This window comes from Peromyscus californicus, unplaced genomic scaffold (genome assembly GCF_007827085.1).
Source record: "Peromyscus californicus insignis strain IS unplaced genomic scaffold, ASM782708v3 Scaffold_20__1_contigs__length_68692818, whole genome shotgun sequence".
In the NCBI taxonomy this organism is placed as follows: domain Eukaryota; kingdom Metazoa; phylum Chordata; class Mammalia; order Rodentia; family Cricetidae; genus Peromyscus; species Peromyscus californicus.
In genome coordinates, this window is record NW_026294503.1 from 59,052,048 (window position 1) to 59,068,774 (window position 16,727).

At 38.0% G+C, this 16,727-nt stretch overlaps 1 protein-coding gene across 14 annotated transcripts in view; it reads right to left on the reverse strand.

The window, feature by feature from the left end:
- The window catches only part of Adamts20 (ADAM metallopeptidase with thrombospondin type 1 motif 20), a 136,280-nt gene that overhangs the window by 99,618 nt on the left and 19,935 nt on the right, over positions 1–16,727 (reverse strand). For all 14 annotated transcript variants that reach the window (XR_008220652.1, XR_008220653.1, XR_008220654.1 and 11 more), the window contains exon 4: positions 3,916–4,154. Coding sequence is in view for 9 of the 14 variants with exons in the window: in XM_052748744.1 (XP_052604704.1) it covers positions 3,916–4,154 (239 nt within the window). In the remaining 5 variants the exon portion in view is untranslated. The remainder of the gene's footprint in view (positions 1–3,915; positions 4,155–16,727) is intronic.

Below are 16,727 nucleotides of genomic sequence, written 5' to 3' on the forward strand. Positions count from 1 at the left end.
CATTCTGCACAAATATTATATCCAAGTGGATAGAGATCTCAGTTTTAAACCTGAAACACTAAAACTGCTAGAAGAAAACATAGGAAGTACTGTTGTGTGAGATATAGCAAGGGACTTTCTGAACAAGATTCCATTTACAGAGGAATTTGGGTCAACAATCTACAACTGGGATCTAGTCAACTAAACGTCTTTTGTATAGCTAAGGAAACAATCAAACACGATGAAGAAGCCCACAGAATAGGAAGGAATTTTTTCTAGCTACACATGTGACAGAATATTAATATCCAGAATATACAAAGAACCCCAAAACAAAGAGTCAAGGAAACAAATGATCCAATTAAAAGGGGGTCTAGGGATCCAAACAGAGAGTTCTCAATAGAAAGAAAAGTCACTACCAAATATCTCAATGGGATCCTTATGAATGGGAGAAATTGAAATCATGACAACTTTGAAATCTCATCAAGGAATCCTCTCTTTACAGCAAATGGAGACCATCACAGAAAACCACAACTGGACACAATGCTGAGATGTAGCCCAGCCCACTGGACACATCTACATCACAGCTCCTGTACTTACAACTCAGAGAACACAGCAGAAGAAGGACAGAAAATCTGTAAGAGCCAGAATATTAAAAATTCTGCTGTGAAACAGTTTCTCCTAGAAATGGCCATATAAATAAGACCAGAATACCAGAAATATCAATAGACATGTTAATGGAGAAGCGGGAAAAATTTGTAGGGTCCAACCCCTAGCCTAAGAACTACAAGCAACTATTGATTACTAGGAGGAAGAAAATTAGCTTCTCAAGGCGTGGTCCCTTATTGGCTGTCCCATGTAGATCAGTCAGTCTTGAAACTATATACACACACAAACAACAAAAAATGGACTTGCAGGTGCAGACACAGATATACTCACACAGACACACACAAACACATGGACACACACACACAGACACAGACATACACACTTACAGACACACATACACACACATACACATATATATGATCAAGAAAAAGAGGTTATACACTTAAGTGGGGAGCATAGGAAGGATTAGAGCTAGCTTGGAGGGGTTGGATGGTACAACTCACTAGATCCCTCTTCAACTGGAGATATCTGTGGATGACAATGGAGACAGTAATTCTCTACATCTCTAGAACTACTTTGAAAATGGACTTCAAAGAGATAAAACACATTGACCAGATCTGATAACTTCTGGTCTGACCATCTGTCCTACTGTGCTGAAGATTCAAGTTTTCAAGAAGTGTGAGACATTAAATGCTAAGCCTAAGAAAGCTTTAGGTTAAATCCAGAGAGTCCATCACCCTTTTCCTAGGTTTCCTTCTATTTGTAATGCTGTTTACAACTTTTTAAACCAACAAATATATGTATGGAACCCTAACACATACTGACTTTCCCACATTTCACTTAACGTCAAACTCAGGTGTGCAGAGTCTTCTGAAATTTGGCCTCTGAGGCGGGGGAGGCACACACACATGCCTAACCCTCCCCTACATGTTTCTTCCACTCCAGTCATAACTTGAGTGGTGCCTCTTCTCAGCCCTGTCACATCTATCACCCTAAAATGAAACCTTTAACACGGATTGGCCAACAGTACCATGCAGGTCCCAGATCCTGCCGAAATCTGTACTCCTCCTACTGAAAACCTTGGAAGTGCCATGTCCACACCCTGGCTTGTTGTTTCAAGGAATATCAGACACAAGAGTCTTTTCATGGAGTAAAAAAAGGTCTGCCTTGCTCTCAGGAAGCTTCAAAATGTCCAAGCTCCTTCAAAAACTATAACATTAACCGATTTTTATATAAAATAAAGATGTCAGGACTTTTATTAAGTATAGAAATATCACAAAAATGGCTCTTCCACAGTTTCTGGTGCATTCCTTTGCTTTCTCTAGTCAGTATTTCTAAAGCTCTGCCATCAGTGGTCTTTTATCAACCACACTTCAAAAACCACCATCATTATAAAATCCATTGTTTGCATTCAGTACCTCCCTGTAGACAATCTTCTAAACAAATCTCACTTTCTTATGACTAAGTTTACCCAGTGTTCCCTACACATGATTCAATGTTTTACATGGTAAATGACATCCATTATAATTATTATATATCATAATTTTCATTAGAATACCCATGAGTCACACCCACACAGAGATAAATACAGGGCTACATAATTATTTTAGATTCAGAAGTAAAAAAAAAAAAAAGTACCATCAATATATGCTTATATTAGTAATCTCTGTCTTTTTTAAAAATCAGTTCAAATTCATGAATGAGTGTGTAGTACAATTTCAGAAATTAGCTTTGGATCATCTGTTTTTATCCTAATGTACTGTATTCACAAAAATTATTATTCTATTTTAACTACTTGTTCATCGTTTCAGTAAGTTGACTGAGCACCCACTTTGTACGGAGTACTATATTTAGGCAACATCTAACCTGATATAATTTCAAGGATTTTAGACAAAGTGTCACAGGTAAGGAAAATGAGAAGAACTTAGGATCTTCACAGTAACTTTAACTGGGGAATTCTACCTAAGGAAGCTGGCAAGGTTGCTCTGGGATATCTTTCTGTATGCTGTGAATATGTGTTGCTCTGGCTGGTTGATAAATAAAGCTACACTGGCCTATGGCAGGGCAGGATGGGGCCAGGTGGGAAAATTCAAGGGAGATAGTAAAAAAGGAAAGGAGAGGCAAGGGAGATGCCATCCCATCATCCAGGGAGCAGCATGTAATGGAACACAGGTAAAGCCATGGAACACGTGGCAACATATAGATTAATAGAAATGGGCTGAGATTAGTTATAAGAGCTAGCTAGCAAGAAGCTTGAGCCATAGGCCATTGGCCATACAGTTCGTAATTAATATAAGCCTCTGTGTGTTTATTTGGGTCTGAGTGGTGGTGGGACACAGGAAATCTTCCAGCTACACAAGGTCACACAGAGGTGTCTTGGACAAGTCTTTGCAACAGCACAGGTCTCAATTCCATCCAAGCAGAGACACTACTAGCCATAAAGTATGTCCCTAATAATGCTGAACCTGCACAAACAAGTGACTGACTGTATTTTGTCAATGAAACCTGGACAACTGGAGCATGAGATGGGGTGATTTTTGTGAATGCTCCAGAACATGACTAAACTCAGGGACACTCAGGTGACAAGGGTGAGCTGATGTATGTGCATGCATGTGTACATGTGCATGCAGAGAGTTGACGTGTCTCTTCATGATACTGGACCTTTGGATACCAAAACCACCACTGTTCAGCAGAGAGTCTTAACACCAAAGCAAAGACTCTTGTAGGCCACATATCCTAAGACAGCTCCACTCACAGCATGTCTATAACTCAAAATATGGTGTGCCAAAGCTCTGATGAAGGGGATATAATAGTAGTCAAAGACATACCCTCTGCCATCCATGACAACATATGGAGGATTTACTGTTCAGATTCAAAGATCAATTGCACAAGGATACTCTCTGTCACTAGAGGGCAGAAGCTATTCACATAAAGAATGCTTCAAGGATCCTCTGAGAGGCAGCAAGGCAAGATTTTTCAAATATAAAAGCTGCCAGAGTAACAGATGAAATTCTGGCTTTAATGAAAACACAACATGTTCATGTTTAGAGTTTGAAAAAACATTTTTAAATTATATATGAAAAGTATCAAATGGGACATTTTAGATGATGTAAGAATCCTATTAAGTTGGGACTGAAGGATGGCTCAGCATTTAAGAATACTTGCTGCTCTTATAGAGGACACAAGTTCAATACCCAGGTCAGGTAACTCAGGACCACCCCAGGGGATCTCCCTCTTCTGACCTCTAAGGGCACCAACACATGTACAGCATACACACAAAATAATAAACATAAAATAAACCTTTGAAAAGAACCCTATTACGGTACTTACAATTGACATTAGGGTCAGCACATAGTGCTGCAAATTCTGCCCATGATGATGAACCATCTTAGCATCGGCTGTAACCATAACTTCCACATATCTTGGGTATGATAAAAAGCGTTTATTCCTGGAATGTAACTGAGTCCTTTCACCTTCCAATCCAAACACCCCTTCCTTCTTTATATTAATGTCTCCAGTCACATTGCTGACGTTAAGAGAAGGCAAAGCAGTTTTCTTCATTTGATTTTCTGGAAAGAAGAAAAAAGTAAAGTCATTAAACTGGATGGGATTAATATATTGCACAAAATAGAGCAGCCACAACACAATACTTGCACTGAGTGGCATCACCACGAGCATCGCTTTACATAATGATAAGTGGCTTACAATGCTTATATTTTCAGAGCTATATGAGCAACACTGACTCTAAGCTTTCTTTTAATGGGTCTGAATATTAAAAATATATATATTTATTTACCATGAGTGGGAAATAAGGATGAAGAAATTCCTGTTTTTTTTCAATAGGCAAATGAGTTAAGTCACTGCTAGGATTTAGTCTTATTACATAGAAGTCACAATTTCTCTGGTGACTTTTCACAGAATAAAGAAGAAAACAAACTTTCGTCATGAAATATGTGAAAGCAGCACTAGACCCTCCTAAAAAAACGTTCCAACAGGCAGCACCTCAAACCAGAAAATCAACTGTTGATAAAAAATTTATGACAGTGACAACATGTCTGGTGATTTTCATTGTTTGCTTATGTAGAAAAGTAGTAAGCACTGTAAGGAAAGGAACTACTTTTAAGTGCTACGTAAAAAAATCAGCATTTAAATATTTGATTATCTGTGCTAATGCAAAAGGTTCCTGAACAACATGGCTGTGTGTGCTATTTCTTTTTTCCTTCAGAGTCTCCTCTTCTCTTTTCTACTTTCATCTTCAGTTAACTTTCCTGAAATTGATGGATGGTTGTATTTTCAACAGAAAAATGGACCAAAGGAGTTAGGTAAAAAGAAATGAAAACTTCTGAGTCATTTACCAAATAATCAACAATCAACAAGATTTTGTTGCACTATAACCACACACACACACACACACACACACACACACACACACACACACACACACACACTGTATCAGTGAAATGATTCACTTCATTTAAGTATGAATGAAGTCCTGTGGGATAGCAGACAATGCCATTAAGCACTGTTTCCATTATCTTCAACATCTGTCTTTTGTATTACTGTATCCTTAGATATGAAAACCCTGTTATTTTTCCCCTGGGGTTCCTCATTCACTCATTATTAGTGAACAATTGCTGACCTAAAGGAGTTCACATATAAACTGATAGACATAAGTCTCTGGCTACCAGGAAAGGCTGAAGGTTTATGTTTCAATACATTTGTTCATTTGTTTCCAGGTTAGTGGAAACAAACTTTTACTGAGCATTTTATACACATCAAGAATGTTTAGGAAGTGAGGCACACACAGCACCTCATAAAGCTTACAAGCCAGAGAAGGGAACAGAAATACAAAATGAAGGATAAAATTATAGGCTCTTTAAGTGCCTCAATAATAATTCAACCAAGTGACAAATTAGTTTATTCCACCTACCAGGCTAGCTAACATTCAAGTTGGTAATGCCAACCCCTGACCTAACTTCTTTGAAAAGCCATCAGGCAAGTTAGATATGCATCCACCACATAGTCTGTAATCCCATAACTCAACAATATCCACTGAGCCACATGAGGTCTTCACAGCATGTGCAGAGATGACGGGATAGACTAAGGACCCCAGAAATGCACCCTCTCTGATACTAACAAGCGATCCTCAGCAAGGTAGCCAAGACCACTCAATGTTCAAAATGAACCAAAAATCAATTAAACACCTAAAAGAAATGCAAAAACTGTAAAACTCTTAGAAGGAAATGTAGAGATATTTTGCATGACTTCTGATTTGCAATGAGTCCTTGAATGTGATACCAGAAGCAAAAGGAAGAATGATAAAGCTGGAGAATTGGGACCATGCCACACAGAAATCCTGAAAAGGAAGCAACGAAGCATACCCCTTATCTTATAAGAAAGGCCAACAGCCACATGTAAACTCAAAGGTACTGAACCTTTTTGTTAATCATCAATAAAATACTGATACATAGCAATGGGTTTCAAGTCTAGAAACCTGGCTCCAGAGTGAGTGTTTTCAATGACTGCAGGAGCTGTATGCCAATGAGGTGTAAAGGAAAAATGGAAGAACACCATAACTTAGCAACCAACACTATACTATCCACACATATCTATTTACTTATATACCATTTGAAATAGTCCTAAGAAAATATAAAGCTATGGAAAAATAACTGTACAGTTTACCCAAATCTACAAAATCATATTTGATTGGCATGTCTTGCCACTCTAAGTGAAGGAAGTGAGAAAAGTTAAACATAGCATACATTTATGTGGGCAAAAATTAAAATTAAGCATATAATTTTAAAAGATATATGTTTACAATAATGCTACCTTTAAAAAAAAGTCAAAGAGATTAGAAATTGGGAATTGGAGTAACGTTTGCTTCAGCTGCTGCAAGGAAGTGAACAGGATGATGGGGAGGGAGGGGCAGTTATCTTCAAGCCCTTTATGCTGTGCTGGCTCATACACACACACACACATAGAACACAATGAACAGTCCTCAGTAAATACATCAAGCTGATTACCACTACATCACTATGTCAGCCGCCACGACTCTCATATTCTGTTGTTCTGGTAATGCTAGATAAAGCAGTAAGATAAAAAAAATTAAACACACAGTATGAATATTAAGGAAATAGTTTTCCAACTTTTAAAAATTTGATCTAACACATAAAAAAACTTTTGTAGCTAAAAATCCCAAAAGACTCGATTTAAAACTCTATAAATTACCATCCTGAACACAAAAAAAAAATGAGTAAATAGTAGAAGTGAAGTAGTCAGAAAGGATGAACTGAGCTTTTGAGCAGAAAGATGCCCCTCCAACACTCAAAAGTAGGAACTCTGGTGGTATTTAAATCTTGATCCCATTATTTGGAATTTTTTTTACAAAAATATTCAAATACACTTTTGATAAAATGCATATAATGGGCCAAAAATATATAGGAATACACAGCCCAACAACTTTAACCATATGGCATAAGAGGCTGATAGAAAAATTATTAAATAATTACCTTAATGTCTCAGTGTACTTTAAATGATTGCAAGTTTACATTGTTATTATAATTTTAAGAAATAAAATGGTAAATACTAATATAATATTTATTAGCATTCCACAAGCTAAAAAAACTACATTCCATTGCCTTTCCTAAGTATTCATGCCCAAGCATTATGACTAATGATGATAAAGTGACCTCTGTAAATACCTTACGTAAATGACCATTACTCAAAGCATGCTTGCCACCCAGCATAGTGACACATATCTGTAATGCCAGCACTTGGGTGACAGGGCAGAAGGATCAGGAGTTTAAGGCCATCCTTAGTTATGCAGCAAATCTGAGACCAGCCTGGGCTACATGAGACTCAGTCTCCAAATACCAAAGTACACTTGCCAATTCAACTACATCACTCCTATGCAATGCTTTCCTTTCTATTTCTGCTCCATCGAGTCAAAGACTAAAACCGGTTCTTGTCCTTTATTAATAGGAAGCGCATTACAACACGAAACCAATTTAGTCCCACCCTAACCACAGCAGCACCGGTATCATACTAGAACACAAAATCTTTAAAATTTATGCCAGCAACAGTGCCCCGTAGCAGAGTGTTATAACTCAAAGAGAACATTTAAATTAATAGTTAGAGGAATGTACATTGCTTAAAATTATGACTATACCATTAATGTGATTAGAAGCCCACATTTCTACTTGAATGTCTGACTGCTCCCTCGTTCTCACCATTTTCTTGCCCAGTTTTCAGCTTCTGGGGTCTACAAATGACGGCAACCGCTTCCTAGTGCACACAACTCGTCACCAGTGTACACCACCAATGGTTGTCTGTGCTGCCCTCATTCCGGGATCTAGCCTCCTTTTCTTGTCCTTTCTCCTTCAAATGCTCCCTGCATGGCTCTTATTTTTAACTGTGCACTATTTTATTTATCTTTTGAAGCTAAATGACAATCACTTTTTGAAAAGCATCATGCTCTTAAACTCATCTAGGTATTTCTCATCTTAGAATTCTTAGAATGAAGAATACAAAATCAGATTTACAAAAGCCTCCCAAATGCTCTAGGCATCTTCTATTATCTGTGCCTCCGTTCATCTTTAAGTCCACTTCTAAAAATAAAGACATGCTCTCTCATTTCATCTTCACTCAAGATGAGACCACGTATATCCAACCTAGAAGACTCCCCGCAGGATAAATTCTAAAGCCCTTCTCAACAGCACACCACTAAATAGCAATTCCTCATCCAGCTTCGAATTTTCCAGAGAGTGAGAACACTGTTGGGCGATGTGCTCTTCTAAGGTCAGTAAATGCTCACAGTGAGTAGGAAAAAGATTAAGATAAAGATAATAGAGGAGAAAGACAATGGGGTATGGAAGAAAGGAATAATCTGAAAAATAAGACAGGAGTGCTTAGTGGCTATGACTTCAACATAAAGATAACACTAATGAGATACACAACGGTGTCAGCTCAAAGACAGAGCCGCTGCCTCAGACATATCTGTGCACAGGCTGATGTGTATTTGACCAGAAGAAAACTATTTCACAATTCTCCAAAGCACAGAACCATTAAGTGAGGGCATAAAAATCAAATTAGGTTTAATCTAGCGTATCAACGTTTGGAATCACTGTTGAATACACCAAAGCTTAGAGAATTGTAAACTCTTTGAAATGAGGTATGACCATATCAGATATTATGTTACCATATTTCCTCATGGTGGAAGCTGTATTCTGGGTCTATTGTATGCCCTATGTTTCCATGCTATTGAACTAATACTGTCAATAGCAACAATACCCATGTTTACTGTGTTATTTATTAAGTGCTAATTCGAGCCGCACATGTTTACCTCCTTAGTATTAACAAGAACTCTCTATGAAATAGACACTACTATTAGTATCAACTTATTAAGGAGGGCAATTAGGAAGAAAAAGTTACGTGTGTTATCCATGGTAACATAGATAATAAAATAAAAACAAGGGGAATTATTTTTTCACATTTTTATTCATCTATTTATTTCATATCCCAATCACAGCCTCTCCCCATCGTCCCCTCCCAGTCCCTCTCCTCGACCTCCTAATCCCCTCCTCTTCTGTCTCCATCCAGGAAAGGGCAGGTCTTCTATGACTATCAATAAAACATGGCATATCAAGTTGCAGTAAGACTAAGCACCTCCCATGTATTAAGGCTGGGCAAGGTGACCCAGTATGAGAAGTGGGGTGACAAAACCCAGAAAAGGAGTTGGAGACAAACCCTATCCCACTGTTAGGAGTTCTACAAGAGGACCAAGCTACACAACTGTAACATATATGCAGAGTGTCTAGGTCAATCTCATGTAGGCTCCCTGGTTGTCTGTCCAGTCTCTGTGAGGCCCTATGAGCCCAGGTTATTTGACTGTGTGAGCCTTCCCATGGTGTCCTTGACCCCTCTGACTCCTCCTCCTCCACAGGATTCCCAAACTCCGCCTAATGTTTGGCTGTGGGTCTCTGCATCTGCCTCTATCAGTTGCTAGTTGATGCCTCTCTGATGACAATTGGGCCAGGCACCAATCTGGTTACAGGAGACAGCCAGTTCAGGCCACTATTGCTAGGAGTCTAAGCTGGGGTCCTCCCCATAGTCTCCTGGGAGATTCCCCTGTGCCAAGCTTCCATAGGGGCATTATTTTTAAAGTAAAGGTATTCTATATCATAGAAACATGAAAATCTATAGGTCTCTAAGATTTCTTGTTATTGAAAATCTCAAGAACATGAAGAACTATGGGTTATAGTTTGTGTTTGTTTAATGCTTAGTTTTGAAGAATTTCACAAATCAACACATGGAGTCCTATCTTGTGGTTGATATACTATACAACCCAATAAACTTATCTGGGGGTCAGAGAACAGAACAGTCACTAGATTAGACACAGAGGCCAAACAGTGGTGGCACACATGCCTTGAATTCTATCACTTGAGAGGCAGAGATCCATTTGGATCTCTGTGAGTTCAAGGCCACATTGGAAACAGAGCCAGGTGTGGTGGCACATGCCTTTAATGCCAGCACTTAAGATCTCATGTCTTTGCTTGGGAAAGACACACACCTTTAATCCCAGGAAGTGATGGCAAGAATTAGAAAGGTATATAAAGGAGTGAAGACTAGGAACTAGAGGCTTTTAGCAGCAGTTCAGTGGAAACATTTTTGGGTGAGGACTCAGAGGCTTCCACACTGAGGAAACAGGTTAGGCTGAGGAGTTGGCGAGGTGAGGTTGGCTGTGGCTTTTTCTGTTTCTCTGATCTTTCAGCTTTCACTAAAATATCTGGCTCCAGATTTTTTTTTATTAATAAGACCTTTTTAAGATTCATGTTACACCATCTACTGGTAATAAATATACAGAAGATTGTGGATTTGTCTTTGTGAGATAAAAGAATGATTACAACATCAGTCTTCCTTGCAGACTTGAATCAGTTACCATTCCTGGACAATTTTTAAAACACACAGGCATGTGACACGGGTTGAGTGACATTTTCATAGCCAGCAACTGAATAGCATAACAAAGGAATGAACTCAGATTTCCTCAAAATAGGCTTTTAAACTGAATGCCACATCACATGGCTCTGCTAAAAGCCTTATGTGACAACACATCGAATGAGGAGAATTTAGCAACAACGTCACTGTGGAAAATGTTGCTTCTTAGAGACTAAAAGAAAGAACTATCTGGTCATCCCCATGAAAATAACATAGAGTTGAGCTAAGACATAGATATCAAAGGTGGTAGGTCTACTGAGGACAAAGATTTGAGACCAAACAACTACTATTATTTCATCCAGTGGTCCTAAATGAGCATCCTTAAGTGCTCTTTCTCTGATTAAAGAAGTCCTCTTAAATCTATAGTTTTCTTAACTTACTAAGAATTTTCATTACGAATAGATACTGAATTTCATCAAGAACTATTCACTTGGGGCTAGAGGACAGACTTGGCAGTTAGGAGCACTTGCTGCTTTTGTAGAGGATCCGAGTTCTGTTCCCAGCACCCATATCACACAGCTTATAACCATTTGCAACATCAGTTCCAGGGCATCTGATGCCCACTTCTGGACTCCTCTGGCATCAAAAACATATATGGTACACATCCATAGATTTAGGTTAAAAACTCTTCTACATACATAAAATGAATAAATTATTTTAAATATTATTTCATTCCAGAGATACAAGGGTGTTCAACACAGGAAAAATAAATTATTTTAATATATCACATAAGTGGCTTCAGGAGCATAAATCACACGATCATCTCAATAGATGCACAACTCACCTTTGACAAACTCAACAAGCCTTTCTAAAAAAGAATTCTCAGGAAATCAGGGCTGGAGAGAACATATACCAACATAATAAATAAAGACTACACATCACAAATCTAGAGTAAACATCATGCTAAAATGAGATAGTGGAAAACATTCCTCCTAAAATCAAAAACAAGTCAAATTGTTCCCATCCCTATTTAATATAGTGCTATATGCCATAGCTATAACAATAATAGAAGGAAATGAACGGAACAAAAGTAGGGTAGGAAGGAGTCAAAGTATTCTGATTTGCAGGTCATAGTATCTTTAAGAATATCTTATTAATAACTACTATTAGACTCTAGTTGATAAAAATTAGAATCTTTGCTTACTTTTCATGGGTTTAAGCAGCAGAGATCCAAAGATTCAGATTTACTTCACCAAGCACTGGCAACTAAGTTATGTGTTTTGGGAACCAGAAATAAAGCTATAAAATAAGTTTCATGGCTGACTAGTGAACTAACACTTATATATTCTTTAAAAGTATACATTTTGTGTAATACCAAACCCCATTCAGTTCCCTGCACAGAGTAGACATGAATTGTAGCACTGAGCCACATCGCAACCCTCCTGTGTCATCTTGAGGCAGAATCTTAACGAGTTCCCAGGCTGGCCTTGAACACACTCCGTAGCTGACCCAGTCTGGTCTTGAACTTGCAATTCTCCTGTGTCAGACTGTGGAGTAGTTGAGATTACAGGCCTATGCCACCAATTCTGGATAAAACTTGAAGTATTTGTGAATATATACATGTGTGTGTTTGTGTGTATTTGTAGATATATAATTATATATGTATATATATATATATTCTCAGTTCACAATTATATTTTTTCACAAATCACATATGTGTATATATAGTATATAATCTCAGTACACACACACACACATATATATATATGTATATATATATATATATATATATATATATATATGTATATTCACAAATTTTTCAAGTCATTTAAACTTCTCTCTTTTACCTGGTAAGTAACTCTAAATGAATAATGACTATATTTCACAGCACATGCCCCCCAAGCCACTGGCTTCTTCAGTCCCATTAACAAGCCCTCATCACGATTGCACTTTTCCTGTATAACAGGAGCCAACTGAAAGCCAAATATGTTCATGAGTGCAGACACAAGAGATCTGAAGGAAATATGACCAAGTCTGTTGAGAAAACAAAGTGGGGCCTTTGGCTTCCCCAGTCATCCTCTGCTTTGCAGAGGATCCTTCTGTGTGCCTTGCTGTCTGTATTTCCTTACTCCAGAAAAGAAATTTTAAAAAAGAAAGAAAGAGTGGGGGCAAAGAAGGTGACAGGAAGGAAAGAAGTCAAGAGGAAATAAAGGAAAGTAGACTTGTGAGAATCGATGATGGGGGAAAACATCGCTTCACCATAGTCCACACAAAAAAATATTTTTTTGATGAAATTCAACATCTATTCATAATGGCAATTGTTAGGAAACCAAGCAAGTAGCATAGTAAATTAAACAAACTATGAATTTAGGAGGAATTGTTTAGTCAGTCAAGGGTACCTAAGAGAAACCTAAATCAGGCATCATATGCATCAGAAAAGGTTAAAATTGTTCCTGTTTTGAACCCTGAGTTCAAGGCTACCTGGGTCTACAAAGTAAGTTCCAGGACAACCAAGTCTAACAGAGAAACCCTGTCTTGAAAAAAAGAAAAAGAAAATCACTTCACTGGGCCTAGAAAGATGGCTCATTAGTTAAGAGCATGTACTGCTCTTGCAAAGGATTCAAGTTCAGTTTCTAGCACTCATGTTGGAGGTTTACAACTACCTGTAACTCCAGCTCCAAGGGGTCTGACTCCTCTGACTTCCAGCCTCCATGGGCATCTGTACTCATGTACATACACACACACACACACACACACACACACACACACACACACACACACACACACACATTTATTTGTTTGTTTGTTTGTTTGTTTGTTTTTGTTTTGTTTTGAGACAGGGTTTCTCTGTGAAACAGTCCTGCCTGTCCTGGATCTCACTCTGTAGACCAGGCTGGCCTTGAACTCACTGAGATGCATGAGTGTTGGGATTAAAGCCCTGTGCCACCACTGCCCGGCTGCATGCACATGTTTTAAAGACAGATCTTTAAAAGAGGTATCATTTGACCAAATCATTTTACTGATTAAATGAAATCCACTCTAAATCTCTCCTTTTCTTTGATTTTTGAACTCAGCAAGCTGACTGTAAAATTTTAATGTACATTTCAAGGATTAAGGATGCCCTTTAAAAAAAAGCAGCCTTTTCCCACACACTATGGATTAGAACAGAGCTATGGTATTATGAGGCAGTATGAGAAAACTGATGTAAGAATGCACAAGTAACCAGTGGAGGGAACATCAAGTCAAAACAGACATACATATGGATACTTTCATGAATAATCATATGTGAGATTATTTAATTTAAATTAATAATTTCACATGTTTACTAATTTAATTTCCAAGAGAGCATCTCAATTAACTTTTACCAAAAATAATTTTATTAATATTGCTTTCTATAACACTATTAAATCTGACTAGTCTAGGATTTCAATGGAAAGAATAAGTCAAAGTTTGAAATTACTAAGAAACTGAACTACTATTTTAAATTGAATGCTATGTCCCAAAGTTGAACATACTGGTTTTAAAATAAAGAATGTTTTCATAATTTCATTTATTTTTGCGATTATAATGTAACTACATCATTACCCTTTCAAACCACTTCCTCCTTGCAAGCCCTCCCAATATATCCCTCCTTACTCTCAAATTTATGGCCTCTTTTTTCATTCATTGTTGTTACATACATCTATGTAACATATATATATATATATATATATATATATATATATATATATATTCCTAAATCAACAAAAACCTGCTCAATCTGTGTGTTCCTTGCAAGTATGTTTTCAGAGATGAGTATTTGGTATTGGATAATCAATTGGTGTGCTCTTCCCTGGGCAAGACTATTGCTCCTGCTCTCAGCCTTCCTTACTTGCCTGGAGTCGCCAAAATGAAGTCCGAAAGATACTTTATCTAAGCCTGAATCCCTATACTTTATAAGTTTTATTCACACAAACATTCTCAAAAGCATTACTCTTAGCACAGTATTAAGGATGATCATGGTTTGAATGTGAAATATCTACCACAGGCTCAAATATCTGAATACTTTCTTCAGCTAATGGTGATGTCTGGGGGAAGTTGTAGAACCACTAGGTACTAGGGCCTAGCTGGAAGAAAACAGTCATGGGAAGATGGGGTGCAGAGCCCAAGGGTTATAGACCAGCTCCAATTCCACTCAAGCTCTCTGCTTCCTGGTCCATAAAGGTGTGAAGAGCCCCCAGCTGCAAGAACTCCACCATGATGGACTGAACCAATCCTTCTTCTCTTAGGCTGTTTCTGTCCCCTATTATGTCATGATTATGAGAATAGTAACGGGGTCACAAGTTACCCCTTCTCTTCACAAGCCAGCATAAGTTCCCACCTTCATGTTCTTTGAATTTCTGATAGCATTTAGCCAGTTGATAAGCCCTGCCTTCTTGAAAAATTGTCTTCACTTGTTTATTGAACACATATTTAACAATTTTCCTGCCATCTTCCTGGCTTCTACCATTTAATCCTCAGACTAAGTTCTCCTTGCCTGCCTGGTTGCTAAATACCATCATGGCCTATGGTTCAGCCCTTGGATCTCTCTCTGTCTCTGTCTCTAAATTTTACATCTTAAGCTTATAGAAATCATGGCTGGTACCGTAACCACAAGAGGTAAATTATAAAAAAAAAAACTGAATATCAATTTGCAATAAACTAAGCCTCTATAAGTCATAATTAGTGTGAGAGCCAAAAATTAATGACCCACTATCATTTTATCTCCATACATCCAGAGCACACAGATATTTATTTAACTGGCTCATATTTAGAAGAAAGTGTTGTTATTTTTTTAATTTGAGAAACCATAATATGTGGCTGGGGAAGAAAAATATTTTGAAGTTGAAATCTTTTAAGTCTAAAACAGGACAAAGGGAACACATGGCAGTAGAGGGGAGATCTCTCTAAGGAAGGTAAATGGATCTAAGAAAGGGTAATATTCAGATCTACCTAGTTACTAAGTAAATAACCGAATGCAAATGTCAGAACAGGAAGCAGTCGGATCTAAAGCAAAGACTGAAACATGTTCCAAATGAAACAGAAGAGAAAGCAGATGTGTCAAGGATTTCAAAGGCTCCTTAGCCACAATTCCTCTTGCTCAGGAGATCTGATCATGAGCCATGGCAAGTCCACATGGGCCGGAAGATACCAGATTTCCCAGCCACAGACAAGAGGAGCCAACTTTGTAGCAACCAAAGCCTCACGCTCAAGAGGTAGAGACTGGATCACTGGGCCAAGGTGGCTGGATAGACGAGCCAGAATCGGCAAGCCCCAAGTTCAGTGAGTGGGTTACTCTTCACACACATCAGGATTTCCAAGGAACAAATTTTTCTTCCGACAGTGCAGTTCTAACCAATTCTTATCTTTGTTGTAATATTAAGGACTCAAAGACAACAGAAGTACATGAAATTAGAAAAACTCCATTAAAAGCCATGTCACTCTCGGGTGTCCTCATCCTCTTGGCGCTCAACAAATGCTCTGTGGGTCTACTCCATGACACAGAGAAAAGTGGGTGACCGAGACCTTGGGTAAGGCTCACAGGCTCCCATCTGCCCACTGAGAAGGAACAGTGACAGATGTACAATGGAGCTCCAAACCTTTGTTTCATTTTGGCAAACACTCCCAGGTTTCTTTCCTTTTTGCATTGTATTTATTTCGTGTTGCTGGTGGCATTTGTGGGGTTTTCATTTGATGTCTGATCACATTTTCATTTCTTTTTGGATAGACCCTCTGCATGCACAGGATTGTACCTATGCCTTATCTAGACGTGAGATTCTGGTATCCACAATGGCTGGGGTTAACCAACAACTTTCATTTATACTGCCTTAGTGTGCACAGTGACCTCTGACCTTGGAAACAATTTAATCTAATTCATCAAGAGTAGAGCTGAAATGAATTAAAACCATTAAAAAAGTCAATTTTTGTGATGGACCATGTACTAAACCTGTAGCTCTCACCTCCTTAAGGAATTTTCTTGAAGATTCAGCTGTTGGAATAGGGAAGGTTACTGAAAGTTTCTGAACAAAGATGAGAAAGGAAAAAAAATCTTGTATAAGATTTCACTAATTATATTCACAACTCTTCACTTTTACTAATAAGGTGATAATCAGTAGCTAATAGTTTAGGTCACTAACTGATTGCCTTTGTTAATGGCTAAAAAAGTACATGTTAATTGAAACTAAAATTGG